Source organism: Perca fluviatilis, chromosome 9, assembly GCF_010015445.1.
Source record: "Perca fluviatilis chromosome 9, GENO_Pfluv_1.0, whole genome shotgun sequence".
Taxonomy (NCBI): domain Eukaryota; kingdom Metazoa; phylum Chordata; class Actinopteri; order Perciformes; family Percidae; genus Perca; species Perca fluviatilis.
This window is the reverse complement of record NC_053120.1, coordinates 13,162,801-13,190,308: the sequence shown is the minus strand read 5'-3', so window position 1 is coordinate 13,190,308 and position 27,508 is coordinate 13,162,801. Positions and strand designations below refer to the sequence as shown.

General features: G+C 40.2%; 1 protein-coding gene across 8 annotated transcripts in view; it reads right to left on the bottom strand.

The window, feature by feature from the left end:
• Positions 1-26,604, bottom strand: part of dnajc6 (DnaJ (Hsp40) homolog, subfamily C, member 6) — a 40,665-nt gene extending 14,061 nt beyond the window's left edge. For 3 of the 8 annotated variants that reach the window (XM_039811396.1, XM_039811399.1, XM_039811403.1), the window contains exons 1-6: positions 21,308-21,737; positions 13,284-13,419; positions 4,775-4,824; positions 3,843-3,991; positions 2,281-2,403; positions 491-624 (exon numbers count right to left, since the gene is read on the bottom strand). In XM_039811396.1, coding sequence (XP_039667330.1) covers positions 491-624; positions 2,281-2,403; positions 3,843-3,991; positions 4,775-4,824; positions 13,284-13,419; positions 21,308-21,521 — 806 coding nt within the window. In that variant the 5' untranslated portion in view covers positions 21,522-21,737. Of the gene's footprint in view, positions 1-490; positions 625-2,280; positions 2,404-3,842; positions 3,992-4,774; positions 4,825-13,283; positions 13,420-20,879; positions 20,929-21,307; positions 21,739-26,250 lie in introns of those variants that run through there. The other 5 variants (XM_039811402.1, XM_039811401.1, XM_039811400.1 and 2 more) reach the window with 5 other exon arrangements.
• Between the last annotated feature and the right edge of the window lie 904 nt (positions 26,605-27,508).

Genomic DNA, 27,508 nt, shown 5'->3' with positions numbered 1-27,508 from the left:
AATAATACAGCTACTGGCTGTCATGGTAATAAAATGTTCATCCTGCACTTTTTATGTTTCGATTAGCCTATCCCCATACATTAGCAAATCTTCTTAAATGGTGCTGTTATGCTCTAAAAACATGAATCGCCTTCTAAAGGGGCAGATAGGGGAATAAACATAGTGGAACCCGCTGATGATGTGAATTTGTTTCTAACCCCAACATCCAGTTTATCCAGTTGGAATCCAGTTTATCAGTGAAAAGTAATCCCCTCTTTTTCTGCCTGACATTTATTTTGTTATTATGTTAATTCTGGCAGCTGGTGATATGTAGGATTCAACCGCAGAGAAAAGAAGAATGTGTTACAAAGAGGCCACAAGCCAAATTGAATTCTAGTGTGAATACATTTCCCCGTCCTTTCTTTCTCCCTCACTTCCCCTCTTCTATTTCTCAATCTCTGTCACACCCACATGCACACACACATACACACACATGTTCAGAATTACAAACCTGTGGTGTGAGGGCCAGAGGCCGGAACCTGGTCTCTTGGCGCTGAGCAGCTGCATGGCAGGAACTGGGTTGTTGAAGAGGTGGCAGAAGCAGAACATGGCACAAACCAAAACACCAGAGAGAGCACGGCCATCCTAAATTAACACACAGCAAAGGAGACACTGAGACACTTGAGTAATTGTTATATTTAAAAGCTTTACGAATCTACTTTTTGGTCTTGTCTGCCATGCATGTCAACCCCTGCACTGCTTCCATTTACATCTTAGCACTGCAGCAATGACAGTAGCAAGTGTGAAGATGTGTAGATCCAGCCACTGAACAAAGTGACTCAAAGTTTTTGAATGCTTTCTGTAACTCCAGCTCTAAGATGAATTGTTAAAGTAGCCAGAATCTACCTAACTTACTACAAGCCATAGCTCAAAGAAGTTCATTTATTCATGATGAAGTTATGTGCCCAAACAGGCCGACACTAAATATAACTGCAGTAGAGATATTTGCTCACTGAATGAACTCACCGTATTTACTCAGAGTTCATTTCAGATTACAGGGAGACAAAAACATTCTTGTGATCCGGAGCAGAGAAAACATTTATTTTAAAAAGGAACCATTTGGCGGAGGTTATGCAAGATGGAGCAGTTTGCCAAGCCACAGCCAAACCGCAGTGACTTGGCAATAACATGCTCCGCCACATGCCAGTGTACAGTGTGGCTGTCACTGAATTAGAACAGACAGAAAACCCTGTTTCACTGAATTCTTCAGTAGTGATTGTATTGCAAAACATTTGTATTTAGGGTTTGGACTGTGTTTTAAATATGCCTGACATTATCAAAGCTGTACAGTATTATCATAGACGTATTAAAAGTGCAACTGGTTGCTGAGGATTTTTTTTTTTTTTCAGAACTTATCTCTGCCAAGCAAAATACATGTATTTTGGACATTAAATGAAATTTTTATCTAACTTTAACATATCTTACCAAATTTAACTCAAGACCAACATGTGGGACTTAAATGCTCTTTTGTTCTAGTTTCTCAGGGAAATTCAATTCTCTTTTCAATGCAAAGACCAAGTGATGAGCGACAACAGAGGCAGATGAACCGAAAGGACTGAGAGGAGCCAAACAGAAACAATCAGTTTCACAAGCTCCAAGCTGTGTTTTACTGTATTTAAAGTTAGAGAAATAGGAAAGAGGCTAAACATGGGGTTTGTTTCCCTCGCTACGATTCCTTGTCTGTGGGGCTTGTAGCTTTCATTTGATGGAGAGTGGGAAGATCACCTCGCTAATTTTGTAGAAGGAGAAAAACAAGAGGTTGACAGTTTTGTAAAATGTTCACTAAATATGTCTTTTTTTTGTCACAGTACAATCACCATGTTTCACACTGTGAAAACCAAACCAAAAGGTTTAAGTACAGATTTTTAGGATCAGGACTTTCATTAAGTCATCTGTGTTGGCAGCATCTGTGTTGGCAGTTAATGTACAATAGAGTGGACACAGAGGGCCTCTGAGTACATTTCAAATTGTCCTCTTGCAGCATCTTTTGAGCGCTGTGCATAGACTCAAAAGTTAGTTAATTAAAAAACAACTCCAAAAACTGGGATGTCCCTACACATAAAAAATGCCTTCACTTCATAGTAAACTGAATGAAACATGGCAATAGACGAGGTAAGCCGTGCAAAAGCAAGGACAATTTGCATTAGCTTCAATAATCCATACAATCAATGGAAAAATAAGTGGAGGATAGGGATAAATGTGATGAAGGTACCGTGTATGACTATATGAGCGTCTTCTTACCGAGCAGGTGATGACACAAACATTCTTGGGATTCTGTTTGAGCCAGTTGTGCATGTTCTTACACACAGCAAACAGGTTGTGGAGGCTGGGAGCCTGGCGAGAAGGCCAATTACACTCTGAAACCTGGAAAGAGTTAGTGGAAGAAATGAGAAAGGGAGAAGGAATGAGGAAAATAGGGAGAGACATAGAAAAAGAGATAAGGAGAAAAAGTGCAAAGAAAGGCAGAGAGACAGGGTTGAGAAGAGAGAGGAAGTAAGTTGAAGAAACAGAGGAAAACAAAAAAAGATATAAAATCAGGAGATGAGGAGAAAGGAGAGGTGGAGGTTAGCAACACCGCTGAAGTAGCAGAGCAAAACAAAACACCAGTTGCCATGATGAGTCATCTGCATGAGATACAGCAACTTCCACAAGCAGACAGGGGGCCATCTTGGCCATGTTAACTCGACAGCTTGACTCTTCAGCGTTCTTGGATGTTTCTGCCGGAGGGTGGCAGTCTTTTATCTATAGAGATCCCACATGTGCCTCCCACTTGAATCCAAATCCAGCTGTGCAAAAGTGCTGCATGACATGAGCAAAATACTCCATGCTGAGATTAGTCATAACCACAAAGATGGAATAAAATAGAATAAATAGAGCATTCAGTATCAGATCCTGCTTTTGAAATGGTCATTTATCTGGGGCACTTGACCCATAAAATAGATTTTATTTTAGATTTTTTAGATATAGATTTTTATTTAGAAACCTCTATGGTCACAAGTGGTTATTGCTGTGGTGAATCATGTAAAAGATGCATGATGAATCACTGCTGTAGAATATTAAATAGCAAAAATATACTTCTTATCTATACAAAAATACACTCAATAATGCTGCTATATCGGTGAAGAGCATCCCCAAATGTCCTTCCAGCTCACGGTCCATCCACAAAAACAGTTAACTGGAAGAACATTGTGTTAATTGGAGATGCTGTGGGGCTCTATAATAAAGTGTATCTTTAAAGCATGAAAGGCCAGTAATATATTATCTGACTGGGATTATCTGACTAAACATTGAGTATTTAAAGCAGTAATGCACCCAATGTTCTGAGTTTGAAGTTTTATAGTCATGAGTTCACATGGTGTTTGTCTGAATTAAACCTCCTTTTTGATAATATATATTTGATATTTGATCAAATATAATGACTCTGTACTGTGACTGAGTTACTTCCACTGCTGATCTCACTGAGAAACACCTAACTTTGCAGCTCTTTGAAGCTCTCAGACACTTTTACATATTGTTTTACTTCTCTGCTCTGTATGATGGCCTCCCAATGAGTCTTAGCAAAAACACTATATGTAACAGTAGCAAGCAACCTGCTAAAATGAATGGACAAAGCCATGCTTTAGACTTCCACGGAGACCAGTGAAGTCTATTATAAGCACTTTTCCGGTGATGGTTGAGCGTTACTGCGCAGCCTCCAACTGAGAGACGACATAAATGTGAAAATTCCATCATATTAACACAGTACAAACTAATAAATCTGTAACAGCTTCATCCGTGGCTTCACGAAGCAGTATCACACTCACCCTATTGGAGAATTTGGCGCCGCGGTAGTTGCGCTGTGATAGATTGAAAACAGTGTAGTGGTCGGCATGGCGGCTGTCGAGGAAGGACCGAATGTCCTCTACGTGGTTCTGGTAGCCAATCTGCACTGACTCCGCAGGGTAGGTCATCACTGAAAATAAAATCAATCATTCAGGATGATTTCAAGAGTTTCATGCACTGTTGGTGCTGACGTTTACATACACATATCATCATATACATCATATGCATATGATAAGCTCACACTCTGACAATGTCATCCTTCTTTTATCCTCATCTACAATTATTCTGCAATTAGTGAATCAAAATTTGAAAATGTGCTTCCAGCTGATTATGTTCTCTCTGCTGCTCTACACTTATGAGCATGTAAAGCTGGAAGCAATGTGAGAATGAGAGATGAGGGCAGAGGGAAAGCTGAGGGTGCAGGTGTCTGTTTATTTGTATGTGTTTCTGTGTGTGTGTTTAATTAGTCTTAGGATCATACATGAACGCTCATTCTCTTATATAAACATACTTTTTTTCAGCCATGTATTTCCATGTACCAATCATGATTTAGCAATGTTTGAATTTAAATCTAATGATAGTTGTTGGCTTGTTTGGTCACTGTCAATCAAATCTGACCAAACCAAACTCACATGGTCCTAGGTTTTGAGTGTTAAATCCTTAATAAATAATAATTTAACAAAATCGTTTGTATTTTGATTGTCGCTTACATGGGTGATTTTTAAATGTTAAATGGAGAATCACTTAAGATTTCAAACTAACTTGGTGCTTAAAAATGCAGCTTTTTTTTAAAAAAAATAATGAAAATTATTGAGTAATTTATTATTTCTGGTGACAATGTTAGACTGCATCTACACACAGCTCACACATGCACAAGACACCACACTATTTGCTACAACTAAATGTGTTTTACCTATGATCCGTGATGTAATGTAGGCAATGTCCAGCTCCCCTTTAGTGTACCTGTGGCAAAGAAAGAAGATTATTTTTAAAGATTATTTTCAAAAATTCTTTCCATGCAATTCTCATGAAACCGAAAAAAGAGAGAGCAATAATGACAGATAATTATAAGTGTAGTACGCTGCTTCTGTTTGAAATGTTTTTCTGTAATCCAAAACACAGTATATGCTAAAATATGGGCTGGTTCAATTATCACTGGTGTGTGATAATCTTTACATTAATATGGAGAAAATATAGTTTGGTAAGATGTTGAAATGTTCTCTGTTGTGAGTTAGCCCTTGAACCTCTCAGGACCTTTCCTTCTGCTTTGGGTGGCCAGAGGTGCCATTATATCGCAGTATTGTAAATCTAATATGTCTCAAATCCTGCAGCCCTTATGTCGACCTTCAGCAATGTTACAAGCAAAAAGACTGCGACTGAGTCCACTGACACCCCAACAAATCTTTGAAATTCGCACAGTATTCGTGAAACAATAATGCCTTTGTGTGTATTACAGGTATACTGTTAAACAGCAGGCACAGCATGTGTTAATGGTTTTCAAGCAATTTAAGCATTTAGTCAGGAGAGTCAAAAGATACCCTGTTGTTGAAAAATGTCAAATCATTAAAAAGAGGAAATCAATGCATGACCAGCCTCCAAAAGGTTCTCCAGCTCTTCTTGTCTGCTGTCAGTGCATCAGGCTGCATGTCATGCATATCCAAGTAGTTAGATTCAACAGGCTTTAGAGCAGAAGCTTCCATGTGTCTGGCTGTGTGCAAGTTGTCTTTTTCAGTTTTACCACACAAGGTTGAACTGCTGGGATCAAAGGAATACCATATGTGAATCCTTCAATTGAGCATCATTGACTTTCGTTTCTAAATTTAGCTAGTCCATATGGAGTTTATTTTTTATTTTTTTCAAATCTCTGAGAGCAGCTGCAGTGCACACGCATACAAGTAATCCACGGCTTCTGCACAATGGAAGTGATGGAAAACAATGCTTGTGAAACACTATGAAAGCAGGTGCAGAATGGAGAGGAGTTTGTTTAAATGTGTTCTAATTGTTTAAAATGACATTTTTTTTCTTATTTCTTGTAATGAAAGAGTCATTAAAGAGTAATTTACAAAAATGTTTTTCCCCAGCAGTGCATGACTGGACTACCCGCTGCACTGCAATTATCATGCAAAACACATTAGTAGGCTAATGTGCATCAGATTGAGTTGACTTGTTGCCTACTGTGAAAATCCCCAAAGCAGGACTGATCTGGGCCAATCCCCTCTGTGTGGTCATGGAAAAGTGCCATATGACCCTGATGCAATCCTAGACCTGGTTATACTGTATAATGTTTTGCAAGTAAAATAGTTTTAAGTGGAGTGACAGCATGCTAATTGTGTTTTGGGATTTTGATTTGTAGTGCACATAAATGCATTTTTGGATGTTATGAGTATTATATGGTAATTCCTAAAGAAAAGAAAAACATTTCATTGTTGTGTGGCATAGACAACTGCTAATATAACAAATAACCTGAGTTAAATCCATCAAAGATGTTGTGTCTGTAAGCCCTCCATAATGAAATGATTGGACAACAGTTCAGGATTCTATTTTCATCTAACTCTGTGTGTTTATCCCGGAGTACAAATGAAGACTACAGCTTTCACAGTGACATGGAAGGTAAGTATCTGAACTGTATTCTCCTATTTTTCAGCCAGTATACAGACTACTTTTACCTTTATGTGGGGTTGCTATAAATGCACATTGTTTATTATCTTGGTGAAAAAGAGGAATATTTGAAGAATGTTAAAAAAGATATTCTAAGGAACTGAAAAAAAAAACTGAATTAATTTCTACCATTTTATCTTGTCCTCTGTTTTTTGTCCCAGAAATATTTTCCACACATTTGATCAAAACTGAAGCGATCAGTTTTCTACAGGATGTGCTGTGTGAATCTGCTTCTCTCCTGAAATACTGTAGCTCCTGGGCTATTAAAGGAGAGAAGCAGGTCAGGTGTCAAGTTTAAATGGCCATGGCCAATAGCCATGGAGTATGCAAATGAGCAGTCTCCCTGACCTCTTGAGGTTAGAGCTACAGCCAGTTAAAATGTACTGCAAGGTGTGGTACGGAGAATAAAAAGAGAGGAAGGACACGATCGGATAGAAGGGCAAAGCTGACACTATAATTTTCCTCTATCTGCTAATCAAGCTCGCCACCATACTAGCTGTCCAAAGCTAATGTTTTGCTAACACAACTTTCTAAGCAGCAGTTAATATTTAATGTTGGGATAACTGTTATGTATTTTGACTAATTTTACTTTTTACTGTTGGTAAACTGTGTACATTTATTAGATCAACTGTGTTGTACTTCCTATGGGGACTTAATGTTGACCTTTCACTGGTTTGTTTTTTTCTGGCATAAGGGACAATGCAACTAATTTGACAAGTCAGTCTCTATGTTTGTAAATCTAGTTGTCTTGGCTCTGTACTTTCTTTTTTATAATAATGCTCTTGTTTAGGGTATCTCATCTTTTCCTAATTTTTAATCACTATAATTCAATGTATTGTCCAATACTGTTGTCACAGTTTCACAATTGCTTCCAGTGCAACTGATCTTTCATCTTTATTGGAAGTGTGCTTAGCTCGCAGCATAGCAGTGTAATTACAGGCATAGTGAGGGCAGAAGAGTGACAACAACCACACACATGCAAATACCCACAAGCACCAGCATCACAGTGCCTGTTTCTTCTGGAAGTAAACATTAGGAGCATGAAAGCCATTTTAGGGCTGATTATGATATTATACTTTGAGTCTCCAGTGACTACACACACACACACACACACACACACATTCTCAAGCAAACTCAGTGTAAGTGGGTTGGATCTCGATGGATATTAGATTTGGGTTTTCCACATTCCTTGCATGCTTTGCTCCAACACGCTCTATCCTCCATCTGCTTCATAATGGATACTTTAAAGTTAAGAATGACAACCAATATAAGAGGCAACAGAAAGGCACTGGCCATATTAGTTTGCACTGCAACCCACTGACCCTAGGGGCCTAATTTACATAACGTATTTCACACTTGAATAAAAATACTGCCAAAACTAAACACTACACCAGATTTTTTTTTATATAGTTGATCCTATTTAATTTCATCACAATTCTCTCGCCAAAAAATTTCTGGCCACTAGAAAAAGTGAGGAAAACAGTTGTTTAGTGGAGAAATAATTACAGAGAGACAAAGATGTCAGCCAAGTGTTAGTTTTCATGAAATGGGGACAAATGAGAAATAAAAATGAGAGAGAGCTGAATGTGTGTCTGGTGGGACTGGGTGGAGGGTGTCTGGGTGCAGACCAAGGAGAACTGCGCCTTTCACAAAACCAGATCAGCCATCCAGACTCCATCGCCGTTGTGTTTCTCACAGACAGAGCAACACACAGCTGAGCGTTGTTGACTGATTGGTTTCCATGCAAAACTTCCCTTCAGCCAGGTAAACAAACAAGCAGGCTGCTTTAAATAATTCAGCAACAGCCTTTTGCCTGGGATGTAGATGAGACAGAAGCACAGAGGAACCAATCAAGTCTAGTTGGGGTGTTAAAAAAGGGCCTAGTTAACAACTGAACTCGCAGGGGGTTTGCCTTGTATCAAGCTAAAAGACCTATATAAAAACAGAACATTGTGTAATAGACATTTCTACCGATGGGGTAAACAAATTACAATAGGTTTCTTGTAACTAGAATACAAATCTGGCCACCACATAACAATATATCATCTTAAAGGTAGTAAGAAAAAAACAAAAACAAAGAAAAAGATCATATTCTCCTGCTACTTTACATCTGATACCTGCATTCATTTATTTTTTGGCCACTTTGGAACAGCGCAAAAAAACCTAAAAACACAACTTTGACAAAATATTAGACTGACTCCAAAATTACAAGATGGCAGCGCCCATATCTGGGATATTTTGGCATGACTTTTGTACAGTGGGAGGAAGTGGAGACACGTCCATCATCTTTTTTACCGTCTACGATTTACACATTCATCAGACACAGAGCAACATTAGCATTTATTTGGAGTCCACCTGATAAATGTTAATCCAATATTCACTCTCCTTTTAGCTCCTGGGGGAAATATCTGTCTCTTTAGCTGTTAGATGCTCCACTATGTTGGACTGTAAAACCAAAACAATGAGCTAATGGATGCTATAAACCTGCCCCGAGCTGAGGGGAAATGCAGAGATCATAATTCTGTGTGGTTTGTGACTGACCAACCCCTTTCATATAACACATAGACTTTTGATCCATTTTTAATACAAAAATATTGATGAGAGCAGCTTTAACAGTGTTGCAGTGTTGTTTTGTCTTGCCTACGTTTAGACCGGTTTGAGTCTTGAAATAAATAAGCAATCTTGTTTTCTCTTAATTTATGTCTGGGATATTATAAATATCTTATTGAATATCTTATTACAAATAACTGTCTTAAAACATGATGAATGATCTAAAGCAAATTGTCCTAAATCCTGAAATAAGATATTCTGACTTCTTTGAATTGATGTCCTGATTTGGCCAGTGGAAAAAGAATTCCATAAAGACAAACAAATATGTCAGCACAGTGTTATTGGAAATTTACGGAGCCCCCCTGGTCCCACTTTGTCATAAAAAATTAATTATAACTATCTCGTGGCCATGAGATAGTATCTTGAGGCCTCAAGATACAACCTCGTGGCCAGAAAGCACACTATTAAATATTATGAATACGACAGCACAATTAACTCTCCAGTGTGTCAGATCACAGCAGCATAGTTAATGTTGACACTTGTCATAGGATCACCAAAGAAGCCTGTCTGTCTAAGCACCTTTAAAGTGTGCTGCACTAAGCTGTGGCACATTAATGTACCTCTGTCCATCTACCTTTCCGTTCTGAGGCTTTCAGCCGGTTGCCACGCTAGCCTGCCTCCCACCGCCCCATTATCCCAACCACCCACTAACAGATACTTATACAGTCCACACACAAACACACAGGGCTCCAATGAAATGAATCCTTCTGTATCAACAGTGCACTGGCCGTTTGGCACAATGAACGGTCATGAATAATTCAGCCAGGAGAGGAGACGGCAAAGAGAGGAGAGGAGGAAAGGTGGAGCCGAGATGAGAGGCGGGCGAAAAACACCAGGGGAACGACTGGGCAGGAGAGTGGGAGTTTGCCAAGAGCAGAAGAGGGGAGACACAACGATCAAACTTGCTGAGTCAATAGTGAGAGAGGAGCTGTATGTGTTTCTGACAATACAGAGGGCCCTTTGTGCTGCCCTGTGCAGATGCCTGTGCACAAACGCTCTATACTGGGACGACCGAGCCGTGCCAGACTCTGCTGCCTCCCTCCATCCACACTGTTCTGTGTCTCTTCCAAAGTGTTTGGAAAATCACTTCACATTGTAGTCGACAGCTCAAACAAGATTCAGTTACAGTTCAATTACTACATGTTATATTGTGGCATCAACTTGCGTCATCCATCATCACGGCTCTTATGTTTGGAACATGTAGCAAAGTTGGCCATAGCTCTCTCAAAAAAACAACAACTGTGGACTCAGTTGCCAATTATGCAACGTGACTGTGGGGTAAACATGTTTCTCAGCAGTTGCATTACGATAGCTCACCAGTGTATTCTGGTCGTTTCATGCTATTTTGATTGTTTGGTTCGTACTGTAGATGTGGGTTGTAGCAGCTGTTACATAGTGGGATTGGAGTCCCAAAATGTCAGGATTCTGACGCAGGCTGTGTTTGTTCCCCGAAGCTTGGCTGCATCACTGTCTGTCTCACAGTGCAATCTAAGACCACCATGTCGATCTGACAACCGAAGATTTCACAACATTAATCTCACAATTGTCAATGAGACAGCCAGCATTCACACAGGGTAAAGAGGCCTTAAAGCCTTTTTCTCCTCAACACACTGTGTCTTTGATATGAACCATGCCCAACCAAGTTACAGAGCTGTGGCACTGGCACTTTGAGACCTAAACGTTACAAACACAGACAAGCAAATTGCAGGCGATACTGTAGCACTTGCACCACCTCAGCCTGTGTTTTTTGTCCTCTAAGGGGAGTGTAGTGTTCACGGACGACCAGTGTTGTGTGTAATATGTTACAAAGTAATACATTACAGTAATGTAACTACTTTTTCAGGTAAAAAGTAGTGTAACGCACTACTACTGAAAATTTGGTAACGAAACGTAGTTCCTTTTTCAATTCGGTGCAACGTTACTTTTCCCAGGGACAGATTTGACAGCGACACTGCCTTCTCAGCTGCGCGCTCACAAGCTCCACACGGTACGTGACAGAGGCTGGTAGCAGAGCAATCATGGCAAGCCACAAGCAGCCAATGCTAACTTTTGAGAGCGTTTTAAGCTTTGTGGCTTTTTCGCTGGACGGCGCTCTGAGCCTACGTGACACATGCCACTACATCGGACATCCTACAAACAGAGCATGCCAGGCAGACACAAAACTGACAACCTCACAGATGGATGCAGTGGAGATGGGCTCATGCATAGGCTACACACAGCGGACCGCTGTGGACTTGTGTTGGTCGCACAGACATGCAAGGATTTCCAGAAAAGAGGCTGCATGTGTCTACGACAATGCACGGATAGGGTTGGGTACCGAAACCCGGTTCCACTATGGAACCGGTTCCTACGCAACCGGTAAGAATTGGACCGGATTAGAACGCAAATTTCGGTTCCTCATTTCGGTTCCACTTAATGTGTCGACTGAAATATTTTCCCTCTGTCGCTCCGAAAATGGACGTAAAAATATCACACTTTCTCTGTAGTCTACCGTTAGCTAGCTATCGTAAATGTAGGCTACTTTTAAAATGCCATATTTTCCCTCTGGGCTCACCAAAATGTAATTTTTCTGTTTTTTTAAGAATCGGTTTAGGAATCGGAATCGTTTTAAAAATACCGGTTCAGCATCGGAATCGTAAAAATCCAAACGGTACCCAACCCTATGCACGGACCATCGTGGCTGTGCGACCGGTACAAGTCGATACAGACATTACATACACTAACACCGTGTAACGCCGATGACCTACCGATGTGCATTCAACCCGCGTTGGACTCGTTCATAATACTTCCACAAACTGCGGACAACACACTACACTAATTGGACTGAACTCTGGTGGGGATGAGTCCGCCTACAGGCAGGTGATTGACCACCTGGTGACCTGGTGCAGTCAGAACAACTTGGAGCTAAATGCTCTGAAGAACATCAGCTCCCTCTTTAAAAAAGCCCAGCAGAAGATGTACTTCCTGCAGCGGCTGAAGAAGTTCAACCTGTCAAAGACAATGATGGTGCACTTCTACACTGCAATCATTTAGTCCATTCTCACCGGCTCCATCACCATAGCGTATCATCCGCTCTGCTGAGAAGGTGATTGGCTGTAAACTGCCATGTCTTCAGTACCTGTATGCCTTCAGCACACTAAGGCAGGCAGGAAAGATTGTAGCCGATCCCTCTCACCCCAGACACAAACTGTTTGAAGCCCTCCCCTCGGGCAGGAGGCTGCGGTCCATCAGGACCAAAACCTCACACCATAAAAACCGTTTCTTCCCCTCAGTAGTAAGCCTTACCAACAAATCCCCAGACCCCCACTGACACTGAGCCTTAATCCTACATCCTGTCCTCTGCACATTCTATGTATCCTGAACTTTTTGCACATCCCTCTACATTTTTGTACATCCTGCACTAACCATACAGACTATTTTTTTCCTTCTTAGTGTTAAATAGTTGTATGTATGTATGCGTTATTTGTTTCTGTATTGATTGTTTGTTTATTATATATTATTGTTTTTATGTATGCATCATCAACCAAAGCAAATTCCTAGTAAGTGCTACTTACCTGGCAATAAATCTATTTCTGATTTCTAAGACTATCCTGATTAGTTTGGAAAAGAAAGGGTTTAAAGAACAGAGCTTGTGACCAGATTTTATTACTGTAATCTGAAAAAGACAAAATAGGATAAGGATACAGAAGCTTAAGGGAAATAAAATAAAATAAGATTACGCAATGTAGGTTAACAACGTGCTGTGTCTGGGATAAAAAAAAAAAGTTAAAATAAAATATTTCTACATACAATGCCTAGTTTTGTAGTATCACAACTACAGACGTGGCTCTGCTTCTGTCTTTCCTTTCTCCTGGACATATGAGGGTGCCCTAGCTTTTTGCAGCCAAGAGCAGTGCACATAGCGAACAAATTATACAGCAAAAAAAAGAAGATCGTAATCTGTCTGGAGCTTGTACTGATGCTATTGAAATTGGATTTAAATGGAGGAACACACTTAGTGTTATTTTGGTCTCCAAACCTTGGTCTTTCAAACCAGAACGAAAGCTAATTATGGCAGCAGTCATTATTCTAGCTGTAGTTCAACACACATGCAGTTACCAGCGGGTGCTTGGCAATAGTACAGTACATCGTGCATGAATGCAGCGCTAACTTACGTGGAAACCTGATGCATGACCTTGGTGGAGGTGTCTTTCAACGTGTCCTTCAAGTTGTCCTTGAAGTTGCTGAAGAACTTCCCTGCTCCTCCCTTCACCATATCCAACAGTCCTCCGCCATAATTGGCATCCATTTCTGGGGACAGAGAACCTTTAGTCAATCAGAATCCACAGGGAAACAAAATACTCACACAGAGAGGATGCCAACGGAGAGGCACACTTCCATGTAAAAGCGCAGATTAAAAAAAACCTGCCATCTTACTTTTTCAATAGAAAAAGAATTGCTGTTGTTCTATGCAGACAATATTGTTTAAAATGTATATAATGCCCAATTAAATAAATGTCATCCTTTAATTACAAACTGGAGTTTAGAGGTTTTCAATTGACTTCAGTGATGAACATATGAGTAACTGCATAACACGCATGTAGGTGGGAAGGAATGATGGACAAGGACACAAGAGACAAGACACATAATAAAATGCATACCATCTGGAGGTGTGTGTGTGTGTGTGCGTGTGTTGGAAAAGAACCAAGTGTCATCTTAGTCAGCACCCCTGTGGTGATATAAGATTTTCTCGTTTCTCTCTTTCTCTGTCCCTCTCCTTCACGTATCCACACATACACATGTACCAACTATAATGGCTTCACTTGAGATGTAACTTAGCTGTACAGACATTATACACAAGGCACGTTTTAATAATAATAATAATAAATTGAATTTATATAGCGCTTTTTATGGACTCAAAGTCGCTTTACAGGGCAGGGTAGATTATAGGGTTAGTTTTGGGTTGGATCATTCAGTGGTAAACAGCTGTTTGCTCAGATAGAGTTTGGGTTTAGTTATTTCATAATATAATTCATTCAAAAAATCTAAAAGGTTTTAAAGTAGGATATTTAATGTCAAAAAAAAAAAAAAAAAAAAAAAAAAAGTCTGAAAAGCTAAAGCCGATTTATGACCAATAGTTTTGCATCAGATTTCACCTGATAGCAGCACTACAACACCACCCAGATGTATTATACATGATCTGACTGTATCATGCATTAATTATATTTTCCACAGTAAAGCCATGTTTAAGCAGTCCAACTCACTTTAGTTTGTTACACATCAGAAATTTTTTTTTCACATTTCCATTTGCAAAAGTTGGATAGAACCTGGTACCTTTTTTGGTACCCCCTAAGTCAAGGTTCCATGCGACCTGAGCTCATACTAAAAGATAGAATTAAAACACTGCAGACCACTGATCAGTCAGAGGGAATCGTCACTAGCGAGACATACTGCACAAAACAACTATTAACTATTAAGAGTCAAGCGAGTCATCAATAGCTGTGTTTACTTTCTTACATTTACTTTATGAGAGTGACAGTTGGAAGATCCGCCTTGTTTCATGACTGAATATGAAACTGTTCACAGTGTTGAGGTTCTTTCGTAAACATTCACGGTGAGCAGAAGGTTTCAGTGGAGATGGATTTGCTAGTTGTGTGTTACTGAAAAGGAGCCTTTTTCCAACCTGCTTCATGTTGTGTTCACTATCAACAATCTCTATTCCCATCAAGAACTTATAGGAGAAAACGCAAGCAGCCCATGCTGACCATAGTATCTCTTTAGCATACCGTACTGCGTAGCTACATCGGCTGTGCGCGTAGGCTTCATTCTACACTGTTACCCCATAATGCATAACTGTAAATAAAGCTTACCGTCAATAATGTGAGCAAATCTTGTTTCACAATTAGTTCAACTAGGAAAGAAGTTGAGAGTTTACCACCCATGTTCATCCAGCCAATAAGAGGTCAAGTTGAGCATGACATCGAGGTGAGGCATACGATGAGATAGTACAGTGTCATTAGCTGGAAGTTGGCTGCAATTTGTTTGATGTTATTGCCACTAAGAACATAACCTAAGAGGAATAGCTAGTTGGCTATTACAGGCCACTTTTTCGTCATGCTTTAGGGCTACTGTGCCTTTTTCTGTGTGGACCTATTACCTATTACCTGTTACATCAGTGTTTCTCAAATAGGAGTATGTGTACCAGGGGTACTTTGGAGGACTGCAGGGGGTACGTGACATTTTTTGCTAAATGTTTTTTAGTTACAAGGCTGTAGTTACTTCTGTCTTTTTTTTCCAAGTTTTTTCCAAGTTTTTGTCGCTGTTTTTGAAGTTTGTCGCTTTTATGTGTGTCCAAAACAATCATATGTCCTTCTCTTTAATGAAGAAATAACCAAATTCAAATGTTGGGTCAAACTCAGGTCTCACAGATGTGGAAGCAGGCCATGCCCTACCTAGTATCTCCTCACGTATAACGCTGACATTATCACACTAATTTTCAAGTTTTTTACAGAAGAAAATCCTCTGAGATGTACCAGTTTTTTTTAGATTAAAATCTTGATGATTTTGTGGTGCAATGGAGGGGCACACTTTTGATTGATTTAAACAGCAGACTTTCGCACTTACTCACAAAGACATCACAAACACTGTCTCTGAGGAAATCTGCTGGCTGCTGAGACAGTGTTTCCCGATTAATCATAAACAGTAACTGATAAACTCTTTCACTACTTGTCTACTTTTGATCCCTCCATTCCTCTCTCTTTCCCGGTCTGGTTCTCTCCATCCCATCCTCAAATTTAGACTTTTCATCTCTGACTGCACAGGAACTGAAATGACAGGGATTTTGTTCTGAAGAATAAAGCCCCTGCTTGTTGAACTCATCCAGCATATGATCCTCAGAAACTTCCAAAACTCAAATGGAAAGGTGCTCTAAGCGATGTTGGGTGATGGCACTTCTTATTGATGTTCAAAGTATTTTCAAACAAAACTAGGCTAGCTCGCCCCTCCCTCCTCCTCATCCCGTCCCCTCTCCCTCCCTTCCGTGCTTCTGTGCACTAACCCCCACCTCCAAATCCTTCTTGTCGTTTATCGGCTGGAACGCTGGAAGACTGTCTGTTATGTTTGGTGGTGCAGGTTGGAACAGTTTGCTTTTGTTGGCGTTTGTGGAGCCTAGGCTGTCTACAGAGAACGCATTTTTTTACAGTGTGTTCAGGGGACAGCCAGATCGCGGATAGTGAGGAGATGTTTGCTGTATGTGACAAAAAATGTTGTAGCCTAAAAAACGCGTGACATCACTTAGAGCACCTTTAACTGAACAGGCACTCACATAGTGACTGAAGCGAATTGCTGCCTTAAGAAAGGTTAAATACAGTACCTCAAAACAAATATATGTCATAGGGGTCTCAAATTGGGCTTGAAACTTAAATATTTAAACAGGAAACCTTTGTTATGTACTTGGAATGTGGAGTTCATGGGAATTGTAGGAATCCATTGTTTTTGGAGGTTGACTCATACCATTGGCTGAAAGTCTAGATAATAGAAACCTCTGCTGTTTTTGTTTTAAATCCTCCAACTTTATAAAAGCCACACAAAATAGCTTTATTTTCACCTTATTGATAGTATTTTTTATATTTATTTTTATAGAAAGGAGCATAAAACTACAACTAAGTAAAGACACTAAACAGCACACTAAACAACTGGTCAGTAAAGACCGGAGTTCTGTCAGTAACAACAAATCATATTTTCACATTTGCAGAGGGTTAGATAAGTAGGTCAATATTACTCTCATGTCTATGCACACTAATATGAAGCTACAGCCAGCAGCTGCTTAGCTAAGCTTAGCAAAAAGGCAAGAGGAAACAGCTAGTAAAGGTACTTTATTGTCACATACACATACGTGTAACGAAATTCATTCTCTGCATTTAACCCATCCCTCAAGGAAGCAGTGGGCAGCCAATCACAGCGCCCGGGAACCAACTCCAGACCTGAGCCAGTGCCTTGATCAAGGGCACTGACTGGAGAACCTAGTACATGTTTTTGATGGTGGGGGAAACCGGAGCACCCGGAGGAAACCCACGCAAACATGGGGAGAACATGCAAACTCCACACAGAAAGGCCCCGGAACGACCTGGATTCGAACCCAGAACCTTCTTGCTGTGAGGCCACAGTGCTAACCATTGGGCATGGCTCTGTCCAAAAGGTCAAAATCCACTTACTATCACCTCCAAAGCTCTAAAGCACACTAATTAACATGTTAGAGCTTGTTTGTTTTATCCATACAAAAATGAAGTCTGAAGGCAGATTCATTGTTATCTTTAGAGAGAGCCAGGCTAGCTGTCTTCATGCTAAGCTAAGCTAAGCTAACAGGCTGTGAGATGTCGCTTTATCTTAACTGTAGAGACATGAGAGTGATATTAATCTTCTCAACTAACTCTCGACAAGAAAGAGAGTAGTTCCCAAAATGTTATATTCCTTAATTTTGTTAGTTATATTGAAATGAAAATGCTCCCCTTGCATTCTTCAGGCAATATTGTAATTTCACCTGCACATTTTGGTCTATTTTTAACTTTCTTACTATGCAAATTTCCCAGCCAGTGAGCATGACAGGGTGTGTTAGGAAAACCTGCATCCTGCTCTGCCTTGAAATTAAGCGCTATATGAGCTTGACCTGGATCTGCCAATCATGTTCAGATGCCTGCACAGGTAAAGAGGCATATCTTATGATGAAGGAAAGAATGTGCTACAAATAAATCGCACTAGAACTGTTCCACAAAAAAACAGGACCAGGCCAATAGCTCACCCCTCCTCCCTCCTCAACTGCCTCCTATCACTTTCACAGAGTCGACCAATAGCAACAGAGAGAGGAAAAGAGAAAGACAGTTCTTGTTATGTCTAGAGGGATCAGTGGGCTGTCTGAATATGTCTCCCTCCTCCTACAGCCACAAACATTTTTCCCTCAATGTCCAGCTTGGTGTGAATAACACACATGGATGCATGCACACAACAATAAAGCTTGACATGCAAACACACTGCACTGCACTCAATCTCAGTGCTACTACTACACTATGCCGGGCCTCGTTGTGTCCTGGACCCGAATGACTGCGGCGTCAAACCCCGGAATCTAATCTGCTTAATTATAGATGCTGCTGATGAGACAAGGTTGTGTTTGCCTAATCATCTACTGAGAGAATTCCACTGTTTTGAATGGCAAGCAAGGTCTTACAGACTGCTAAACACATGACATGTTGTAGTGCAACTGTAGGTGCAAGCTAACAGTTAAACACTCAAAGAACATTTTGGTATAAAAGATCTGACATTCTGAACTTCCTCTGTACATTCACATTATTTTGATACCTTTACAAATGCTTGGCCTAGTTTTGAAGCATTTTTGTAAGCATTCTTCAAAATAGATTGTCCAAGCAAGCTCATAAATGTCTTTACACAGTAGCGAGATGATAGGCAATGAATTGAGAGAGAGAGAGAGAGAGAGAGAGAGAGATGGGGAACGACATGCAATGAAGGCTCCCAGACAGACTCAAATCTGGGATGTTGCGTCTCAAGTTCAGCCCCCTAACCCCTATAGGACGCCAGTTTTACTACTATCAATCAAAAATATAAACAAGGCCACTTAGAGGGGAGACCCCTGCCTTATTCACAGCGAAATATTTAAAGTAATATTGTTGAGAAATGAACAGAGCTGGAGATCATGTTGAAGATTGATGTTGCTCTCAGTACCCTAGCTAGGTGATGAGCCAGGGCTAATAGGCCACAATTGCTAATGCAATAAGGATCAACAACAAACAATGTTTCATTTTTGGTGCCTAAAACTATATTTAACAATTTGTATCAGTTATCTTCAGCCTCAATCTTTAAAATACTGTATTCTATAATGCAGTAATGCAGTAACAGGCTATGAATCCAAAGTGGTACTCCCTGTTGTTAGCTGTGTTTGCTAGTAAACACCAACTGGCATTGAGGAAGTTGATATATAGTCTTGACTAGTGGTTCGCTTTTTGGCTGAGAACCCCTTAAAATGAAGCAGTAACTGCTTGTGATACCAAAGGTTAAATATTTCTATGAGTTGTGACATTTTTTTAAAGATTAATTTAGCTGTTTGTTTATTTACTTCTTATTACCCAAATGGATCTATGTTATGTTGTCTCCTTTAGTCTTCCCTGTGTTGTTTCCCATCCTGAGTTTGATACTGTATAAATCGATTACAGTGTGAACGGATACCTTTGTTTCTTACATATCTGCTCTCCTGTAAATCATGTGCTTTCACTCTATTTTATGTTGTATCTATGTCTCTGTATATCTGTGTGAATGTGTTAGCTGGTCTATGTGCCTCTCTGCCCGTGGCCAGATGGATGTGGGAGTGTGCAGACTGGTGTGCCAGATACAGGGACAAACCTTGCTAATACAGAAACCAGAGGGAGGCTCTGATACAGGCTCCATCAGGTAATACAGCAGCAGTAGAGAGCCCAGCCACTGACAGTAAGATAGGGCCGGACATTAACAGAACAGAGAGGTCTTGGTCATTGCCAGAAAGATCAATGAATGTGTCTCCCTTCTTCTAGAGTGCCAAGCTTTACCCTTCAGTATCAGGCTGTGTTTGAATGGGACAGACGGATGCATAGACATACAAAAAAAGGCACACATGTACATGAAAGAGACCATCCGTAAGACCGGGCAGACCAGACAGACATCTGACACTGGAGCCCCCTCCTCCACCCCCACCCTCGTCCATCACCACCAACCCAAATCCCCTTCCTTCATTGACCCTGCCACCCTCCTCATCCTGCTTCTTTTGTTTCACTCTAATGTTCATCCCTGGAGGCTGGCTGACTCCACAGAGCACTGCAATGAGGTGAACACAGACTTTAACTTTACTGTAAATATTCAAAGTAACAGACTTCCCTATTAGCCTGCATTTACTGCAAATATTATAATTACTGTCATTATATTGTAATATTAGCAGTAATATTGTCATTTTTACTGGAAACTGCACGATGCTTTAGGATAAAAACTGAAAATGATTTGGTAAACATGGATGTTGAACAAACACTGAGTTGGCTGTTCACATATGAAACATTTAAATTAGTTACTTGGAGATAGCCTGGGTGATGGGGGGCCCTTCATCAGGGTAAACTAAATAGATGTACATTATGTTTATTTTGATGTTTGATAAACAGTGGTGTCTTGTGATCCCATATAGGATGGGCCAAATGTTTGGCATGACACATACATACAAACTAAGTGGTATAAGTATTACAGTTATAGCAGTAGTAATTGTAGTAGTGGCAGCAGCAAGGGTTGCAGTAGTAACATCATAAAACCTTTTTCTTTTCCAGAGGCTTTTTTCCAGAGGACAATATTGATCTGAATGAGGATAAAGTGTAAAAACAAATGACCTATTATAGCTGAAATCAATAAACCATATACGGGATGTGTCATCAGATTAATGATAAAAAATATTTTAGTTTTAATTGGATACATTAGGTTTGCCTAAAACTGAAGCAGGATTTATTCTCTTAACTACTTAGATGAGATTACTAGTTTAATTTCACATTAAAAGCCCATATGAAATATGAAATGTGGTTTATATTACTGACAACTGGCTGGAGAATAAGTTTGTATACATTTGCTTCCAAATTTTGCATATTTCATAAACATTATGGTCACTAGAATAGAGTATGTGCTATATATGTACACATAATTATTACAAGCATTCATGCAAATTTTTATAGCCAACTTTACACATATCTTAAACATACCTCTAAGTCTAGTCTGAACTGTATGTCAAATGCTTTGGTACTGGTCACCCTATAACAGAGATGTACAGGACTGGTTAGCACCGCATATAAGAACACACATAATGCAGACAATTTTAGAAATGTTACACCAAACCAATGGCACTAGAACATGTCTTAATCTGTTCTGCCATGCATACAATAGCCCAATATAGCCATTGAGGTGGGGTCTGGGAGTCACTATGAGCCCTGGAGGGGAATCGAGGAGGTGCATAGCATCAATGTATACTTTCACTATTGTTAGCCATTGTGTTGTCCACTGCTACCCCTGTGCTCACCAGGACACTTACAGGCCACGCTACTGCGTAAACTCATCAAATGGTATACTAAAGCACTCTTCACGTTGGCGTGCAATCGCTATCCAAGTTCCAGGAGGTGGTGAGTACTCTTACCTGAGCTGTCCATGGTGCTGCAGTCCTCCTCTCTCAGCGGGATTGCCTTCGGTCCAAGGGTGGCCGCTCTGGAGCCTGCCAGTGTGACGCTGCCGCCGCCGCTGCTGCTGCTTCCTCTGCCGACACTGAAGCTATCTCCGCCGCTATCGACCAACTGCAAAGATTCATAGCCATCGTAACTGGTCTTTTTCTTGTAGGCCCCCAGCAAGCTCATTACCGAAGAAAAAAATAGAAAATAAAGGACAAAAGAAGCTCCAAAGACGTAGGCTACGCTGCGATGTCGCCGCCACCACCGCCACAGCCGCCGCTGCTGCTGCTGCTGCTGGCTGCTACAACTGCTGCTGCTGGGTGAACCACATGTCCGAGGAGGAGAGGACGACCGGTCTCCTCTGTTTTCTAGGGGAAAGAAATATTCTGCCGGGTGCTTTCCGGTGCTCTCCTCCCTCTCTCTCTCTCCCTCTCTCTCTCTCTCTCTCTCTCTCTCTCTCTCTCTCTCTCTCTCCTGTCTATCGCCTCCTCTTTTCTCAGCAGCACCGCATTTTACTACGACGCTTCAGCTGCTGATGCTGCTGTAGTCCCCGACAGAGTAAAGGGGAAATCCGCCCCAACGCACAATCCTCTCATATCATTGCTGCATCTATTACTCACGTACTCTAATCAGAATACGCTATAGGCTTATTTTTCCCTAAAGCTCACCAATACAGGACATTTTCATACAAAAGTAAAAAATATAGAAGAAAAATAAGGTCCTAAAAATGTATGAAGATATCATGAAATTAAAGCACCACTACATACTAATTCCCCATTAGTATGTTTTTGGAATATCATTGTGATATCAATATAAGCATGCCTTAAAATGGCACATTAAAATTTGTATGATAATATTATAGAAATATAATAGTTGTTATAATTATCTTTGGTTGCAAAGATAAGACTCTTACATGTCTTACAATTTCTCACATGGCCCTATGTAAAATGAGAAGGATCCCAATTTCACAGTTCCTATTCCCTTATAAAGTTTTCTAATGTCTAGCTTCTAGCCAATTATGATTGTCCTATGTAGTAATGGTAATAGCACTTGTTCTACCCTGCAGTTGTTTCACTGAATATAGCCTGCATTACGTAATTAGCCTTACATTAAAATTTAAAGAATGTAAAAAAGCTATGGCAATTATTTTCATTATGAATTGATCAGCTGATTATTTTCTTGACTAATCAATGATTCATTATGTCTAAAATGTCAGAAAATTGGGAACATTTTTCTTACAACATTTCAAGTCCTTAAATTGCTTGTTTTGTCCGACCATCAATAAAAAAGGTATTCAATTTAAAATGATAAAAGACAGAGAAAAGCAGAAACTCCTCACTGGTACCTGCAAATGTTTGACATTTCAGCTTTAAAAGCGACTCAAATTTTTTATCGGTTATCAAAATAGTTGCCAAGTTAACTGCTCAACATAAATGGAAGACAGATGCCGTATAGATGAGTGCTGGATGGTGTCTGCTGTAACCATGACTGTACATGTACTGTACAAGAGGCACAGGTCATAATGGTTTAAAGTGTGGTGAAAAAAATGAAGTGTCATCCATTAAAATAACAGAAGTCATTTGGGAAAAAGTGTAGAGATATAAAATACATTTTGAGATTGTTAAAATAAAACTATGACCTGCTTTATTGGGTAAATATGGAGGAAATTATAAATCTGGGCCTACAATACAGCAACATTATTAGTTGAGTCCTGTTCTGAAAATGAACAAGGACCCCTGGCCTTGTCATTGTAAAAAGCATAGCAAGACAACAGCACCATACTTTGTCAGGAAAAGGAAACTCACTCTGCATCAAAGGGAATTTTCTCTACTCAACTAATAGCAGCTTTGAATGTTAATAGGCTCTTTGTAATATAATTAAAATCCAACAGATTTGAAATTTCAGCTCCAAATTTGTCATTTTAGCTCCACTTTTGTGTGTAATGACCCTGGCTCCATGAAGGACAAAACACTGACCACTGATGGCATGCTTCCTTCTTTGGCCTTGTCCCCTGGCAACGAAAACCCTGCATGGTTTTTGAAAAGAGGACATGAGCCTGGGAAACTCTTTTTGGAGAACAGACGGGGACTCAAAGCACAGCGGGAACAGAATGTCCAAAAGGGAGGAAAGATACCCCCGCCATCACCGGACGCAAAGTGCTGCCGCTCCATTGTTGGCATGGAGCTTCCTGTCCTAGCCGTGCCTACCAATATTTACCCCTTGATGCCCTTATGAGTGTGACTGTTTAGAATGCAGCAAGCAGGTGCGGGAAGGACGTCGCAAACTTTGCCACGATCAAAGGACATGAAAAGAAAACACAATCTAAATAGAGCTGAAACAATTAGTATAATCATTGTTAGTCCATGGACAGAAATAATGAATCATTTCCAGCTAAATTTGCCAAATATTCAAAAGTTCCACTTCTCAATGTGAACATTTGCTGCTTTTCTTTGTCGCATATCATAGTTAACTGCATATCTTTGGGTTTTGGACTGTTGGTTAGACAAAACAAGATTTGTGAATGTGTTAGATTTGGCTCTGGGAAATTATAATGGGCATTTTATAGACAAAAAGATGAATCAATGAATTGGGAAAATAATCAGCAGATTAATAAACAGAGAAAATAAAGCAGCCCTGAAAGAAAATATTGAAAAACTGCACTTTTCACTTGAAAATGCATAAAAAGCTTACAGGGTATTACTTTGGCCAACATCAGACCTTCATCTCTTATTTCAAAATTATTCATTCAACATTTCTAGGCTTTGTATGATGGATGCTAGTTTACCCCTTATGGGTGTTGGGCAACCATTGCATAAAGGCTTATGGAAACATGGCATAAAATGTATTTTATGTATTGATCAATGCAAGAGACCTTATGATGATGTTTGAGGCATTCATTTACAACCCTCTTTTAAGAATTCCTAAAAAAAGCCTTTACATGAATGCTTGGCTTGGTGCCATTTTATGACATTGCTGTAACGTGATAGCTTATGGCCTTGTGTCTCTTCATTGGTTTTTACCATCACACTCAAGGGTAGATTGAGGATTAATGATTATCCTCATAACAGTTAAAGCAGAATCCAGGAATCTGCTGGATCAGCTGTAGGACACACTTGACAAGACAGACAGTTGAATTGAATCTGTGGTTGAGTCTGTGAGAATTTAGATTGTGTAATTCAAGGATTCTTGTTCTGCGTGGTAAAAACTGAAACATGACAGACACGCGTTGGCTGCTACTTGTCTTCATAGATAAACAATGGCATTCATGTTGCCCTGGTTTGCTACCACTGAGCTGGCAGGAGGCCTACGTTAGAGAAGGAAAACTGGAGGATCACCATTTTCATTAACAGCATGTATTCTGTTGAAATGGTACTGAGCACAAAGACAGATTATCTACCTGTTTACTTATTTGCTAATTCCAAGGCTTAAACCCCTTTTACATGTGCTCTTTTAAATGGACTATAAACAGAGGCATTGCAAATAGAATAATGTATTAATTTAGTAACGAACTTAAATGCTTTAAATAAATTAATAGCATGTCCAAGTTCTAATCCTGTGTTGTTTATTTATTTATCTCTTTTTACTTACTAAATCATTTTTGAGTAGGCTTTTTTATATCCAAGTTCCTGTATTTTCTCTACTGTAAAACATGAACATATTTTTTGATGACTCTAAGTATATTTGCTCAAGTGCTGTACTAAAGTAAAATTTTTAGAAAGTTATACTTGAGTATTTAAATGTTCTGCAACTTCTACATGTATTTGATAACTTTAGTTACTTTGCAGATTCAGAATAATAAAACAAAATAGAATCATCAAGAAAATCATGGAATTACTACTTTTTAGAGAGTAAAAAAAGTAAAACCGTGGAATGCCCCTGGCTTTAAGGTAGGTGAGGTAAAAGCTCTATTGGCTAAACCACACCTATGTTCAGGGATTCGCTCTACTAAGCCCCGCCCACATATGTAATAATACATGGCATTCCAGAACGTTCTAAATTACATTTCACTGTGACTATCAATGAAATGTCCATCTGATATGTCACCTATGTGTTTTTAACAGATGAACAAGGTGACTCAGTGGCTGATCAGCGCATGAAACCACACCAAGCTGCATTAAGCTGCTCACGTGACGTGCGTGACGTTGGTGGCGATGTGACAGTGACAGCAATTGGACAAGAGAGGAGCAGCTGCCCTCTCAGCCAGCCCTGGATGATGAAGATTGTGATTCTGATAATTACTGATAATCAAGATACAAAGACATCAGTCAGGTCAAAATGGCAATAATAGGCTACCGATGAATAAAAACACCGGTCCTCTATAGATCGATTTGCGGACAGAGTGATGTGTACCTTTAACTGGTGTCCTAAAGTGCCGTTACCGATATCATCAGCTGACAGAAAAAAAATCCAACTGATATCAAAGCGGCAGCCCTCACCCTGTTAATTCAGTCTAGTCCTCAGGATGTCATTTATAGGGATAAAGCAACAGTAAGTATCAAAGGCCTACAGAAAAAAAACAATATGTCTCATTAGGCTGTGTGAAAAAATCGACACCTACTGAATCAAATTAACCCAAATGATGTCATTCATTTTGCCCGCGTGCGCATCTCGCCACATAGAGGCCCTGATTTTATCATTTTAGATTAATGCATCGCCTAAAGTGAAAAAAAAGCGAGTAGGCTATTTCTCTATGGAGCAAGTGCATGCTGGTGATAACCTCTCGAGCAGAGATGGGGGAGTGAGAGAAAGGGGAAGGGGGGGGGGGGGTTGAATTTCCAGAGGCAGCCTGATATTATGTAACATCCACACACAGATCATGATGCTCTCTCCTTCTTTCCCTGGTGAGAGATGCAGGCTACGCCAATAAACCACGTCTCGTGAATCACATCAAATGAACAGAAACAGACGACTTTACCTTTCAGAGCGCTTTCTATCATTATCCCCCCGGGATCGCCGTGTTGTGCCGTGGTGTAGATGCGCTTTAAACCCCGGCTCCGCTCACAGACACCGACCTTTGGTTTGTCATTCGCTGCCAGTCAAAGGTTAAAAGCGTTAAACGTCCCGTGAGACGCACTGTCCTGCAAGGATTCCCCGGTATCTCCCAGTTAACCTGTCAGTACATTTACAGAGGCAGCACCTGGTGCGGCATCATCATATTCACATTTTGGCATATGAGCAACAAACCAGCGATGGCGATTGGTAGATCTGTAGATGATGTGGATGAGCGTAAACGAGGAAAAGCAAGAGTGGATGTTCATGAGTCTGCACGGTAGAAACTGCGCCGCTCAGCGAGTCCTGGCAGAGCTGTCAGAGCTGGTAAAACCTGGGATGGACCTCCGAAACGGGTTGAATGTTGGCTAACATATAATAGCCCATATGATGACCGCATGTGAAGTTGATGCAGTAGGCCTAATCGAGAAACCAATAGTCTACTGGTGATATGCAGAATGATTACGGTAGGTTTTATCAGGTCACAGAATGGCTGAGCCACACTTGTAATGGTTCCCATAAGAACAGTGGGCATGAGGCAATAGTAAAAACCCTAAAATGCAACACCATCTGCTGCATTTCAAATTTTGGACACAGGATACTCATCTAAATCTTCATTATGGTTAATGCATGGACAAACTACAGCTGCACACCATCTGTCAAAGGTAAACACAGCAGATGAGACTGTAATCCAGTAAGACAGTCTAGCACGCCCAACCAACCTCTAATGCATAGGGTTTATTTACAGATCTGAGAGGATTAGACACCCTATGAAGGCTACACACACGCATGCGTGTGTGTTTTTCTGTACGCCTCCTGTAAATCAATGGCAAGTTAGCAGCACACCCTCCTGCTGCTTCCTGTTTTTTTCACATGACATAAAAGATCAAGGAGCAAAGAAGGGAGGAGCAACGCCTTTCTATTATTTTTATGTGTGCTGGAAAGAAAGAAAGAAGTCACAGCCACATATCTAAATAGGCTATCAGAGATTCTTTAGAGTTGTAAAAGTAAGTTTTGTGTAGTTTCAACCAGGCAGACCACTACTGAAATCAAAACTTGACAAATCTGAGAAAACAACAGCATTTTAGTCATTTAAACCCCAAAGAGCTTTATATGCCTAAAGTTGAAGTTTTTGACTACACTACCCACTTGCTTACAGTAGTTCGGACTGAGAAATAATCCTT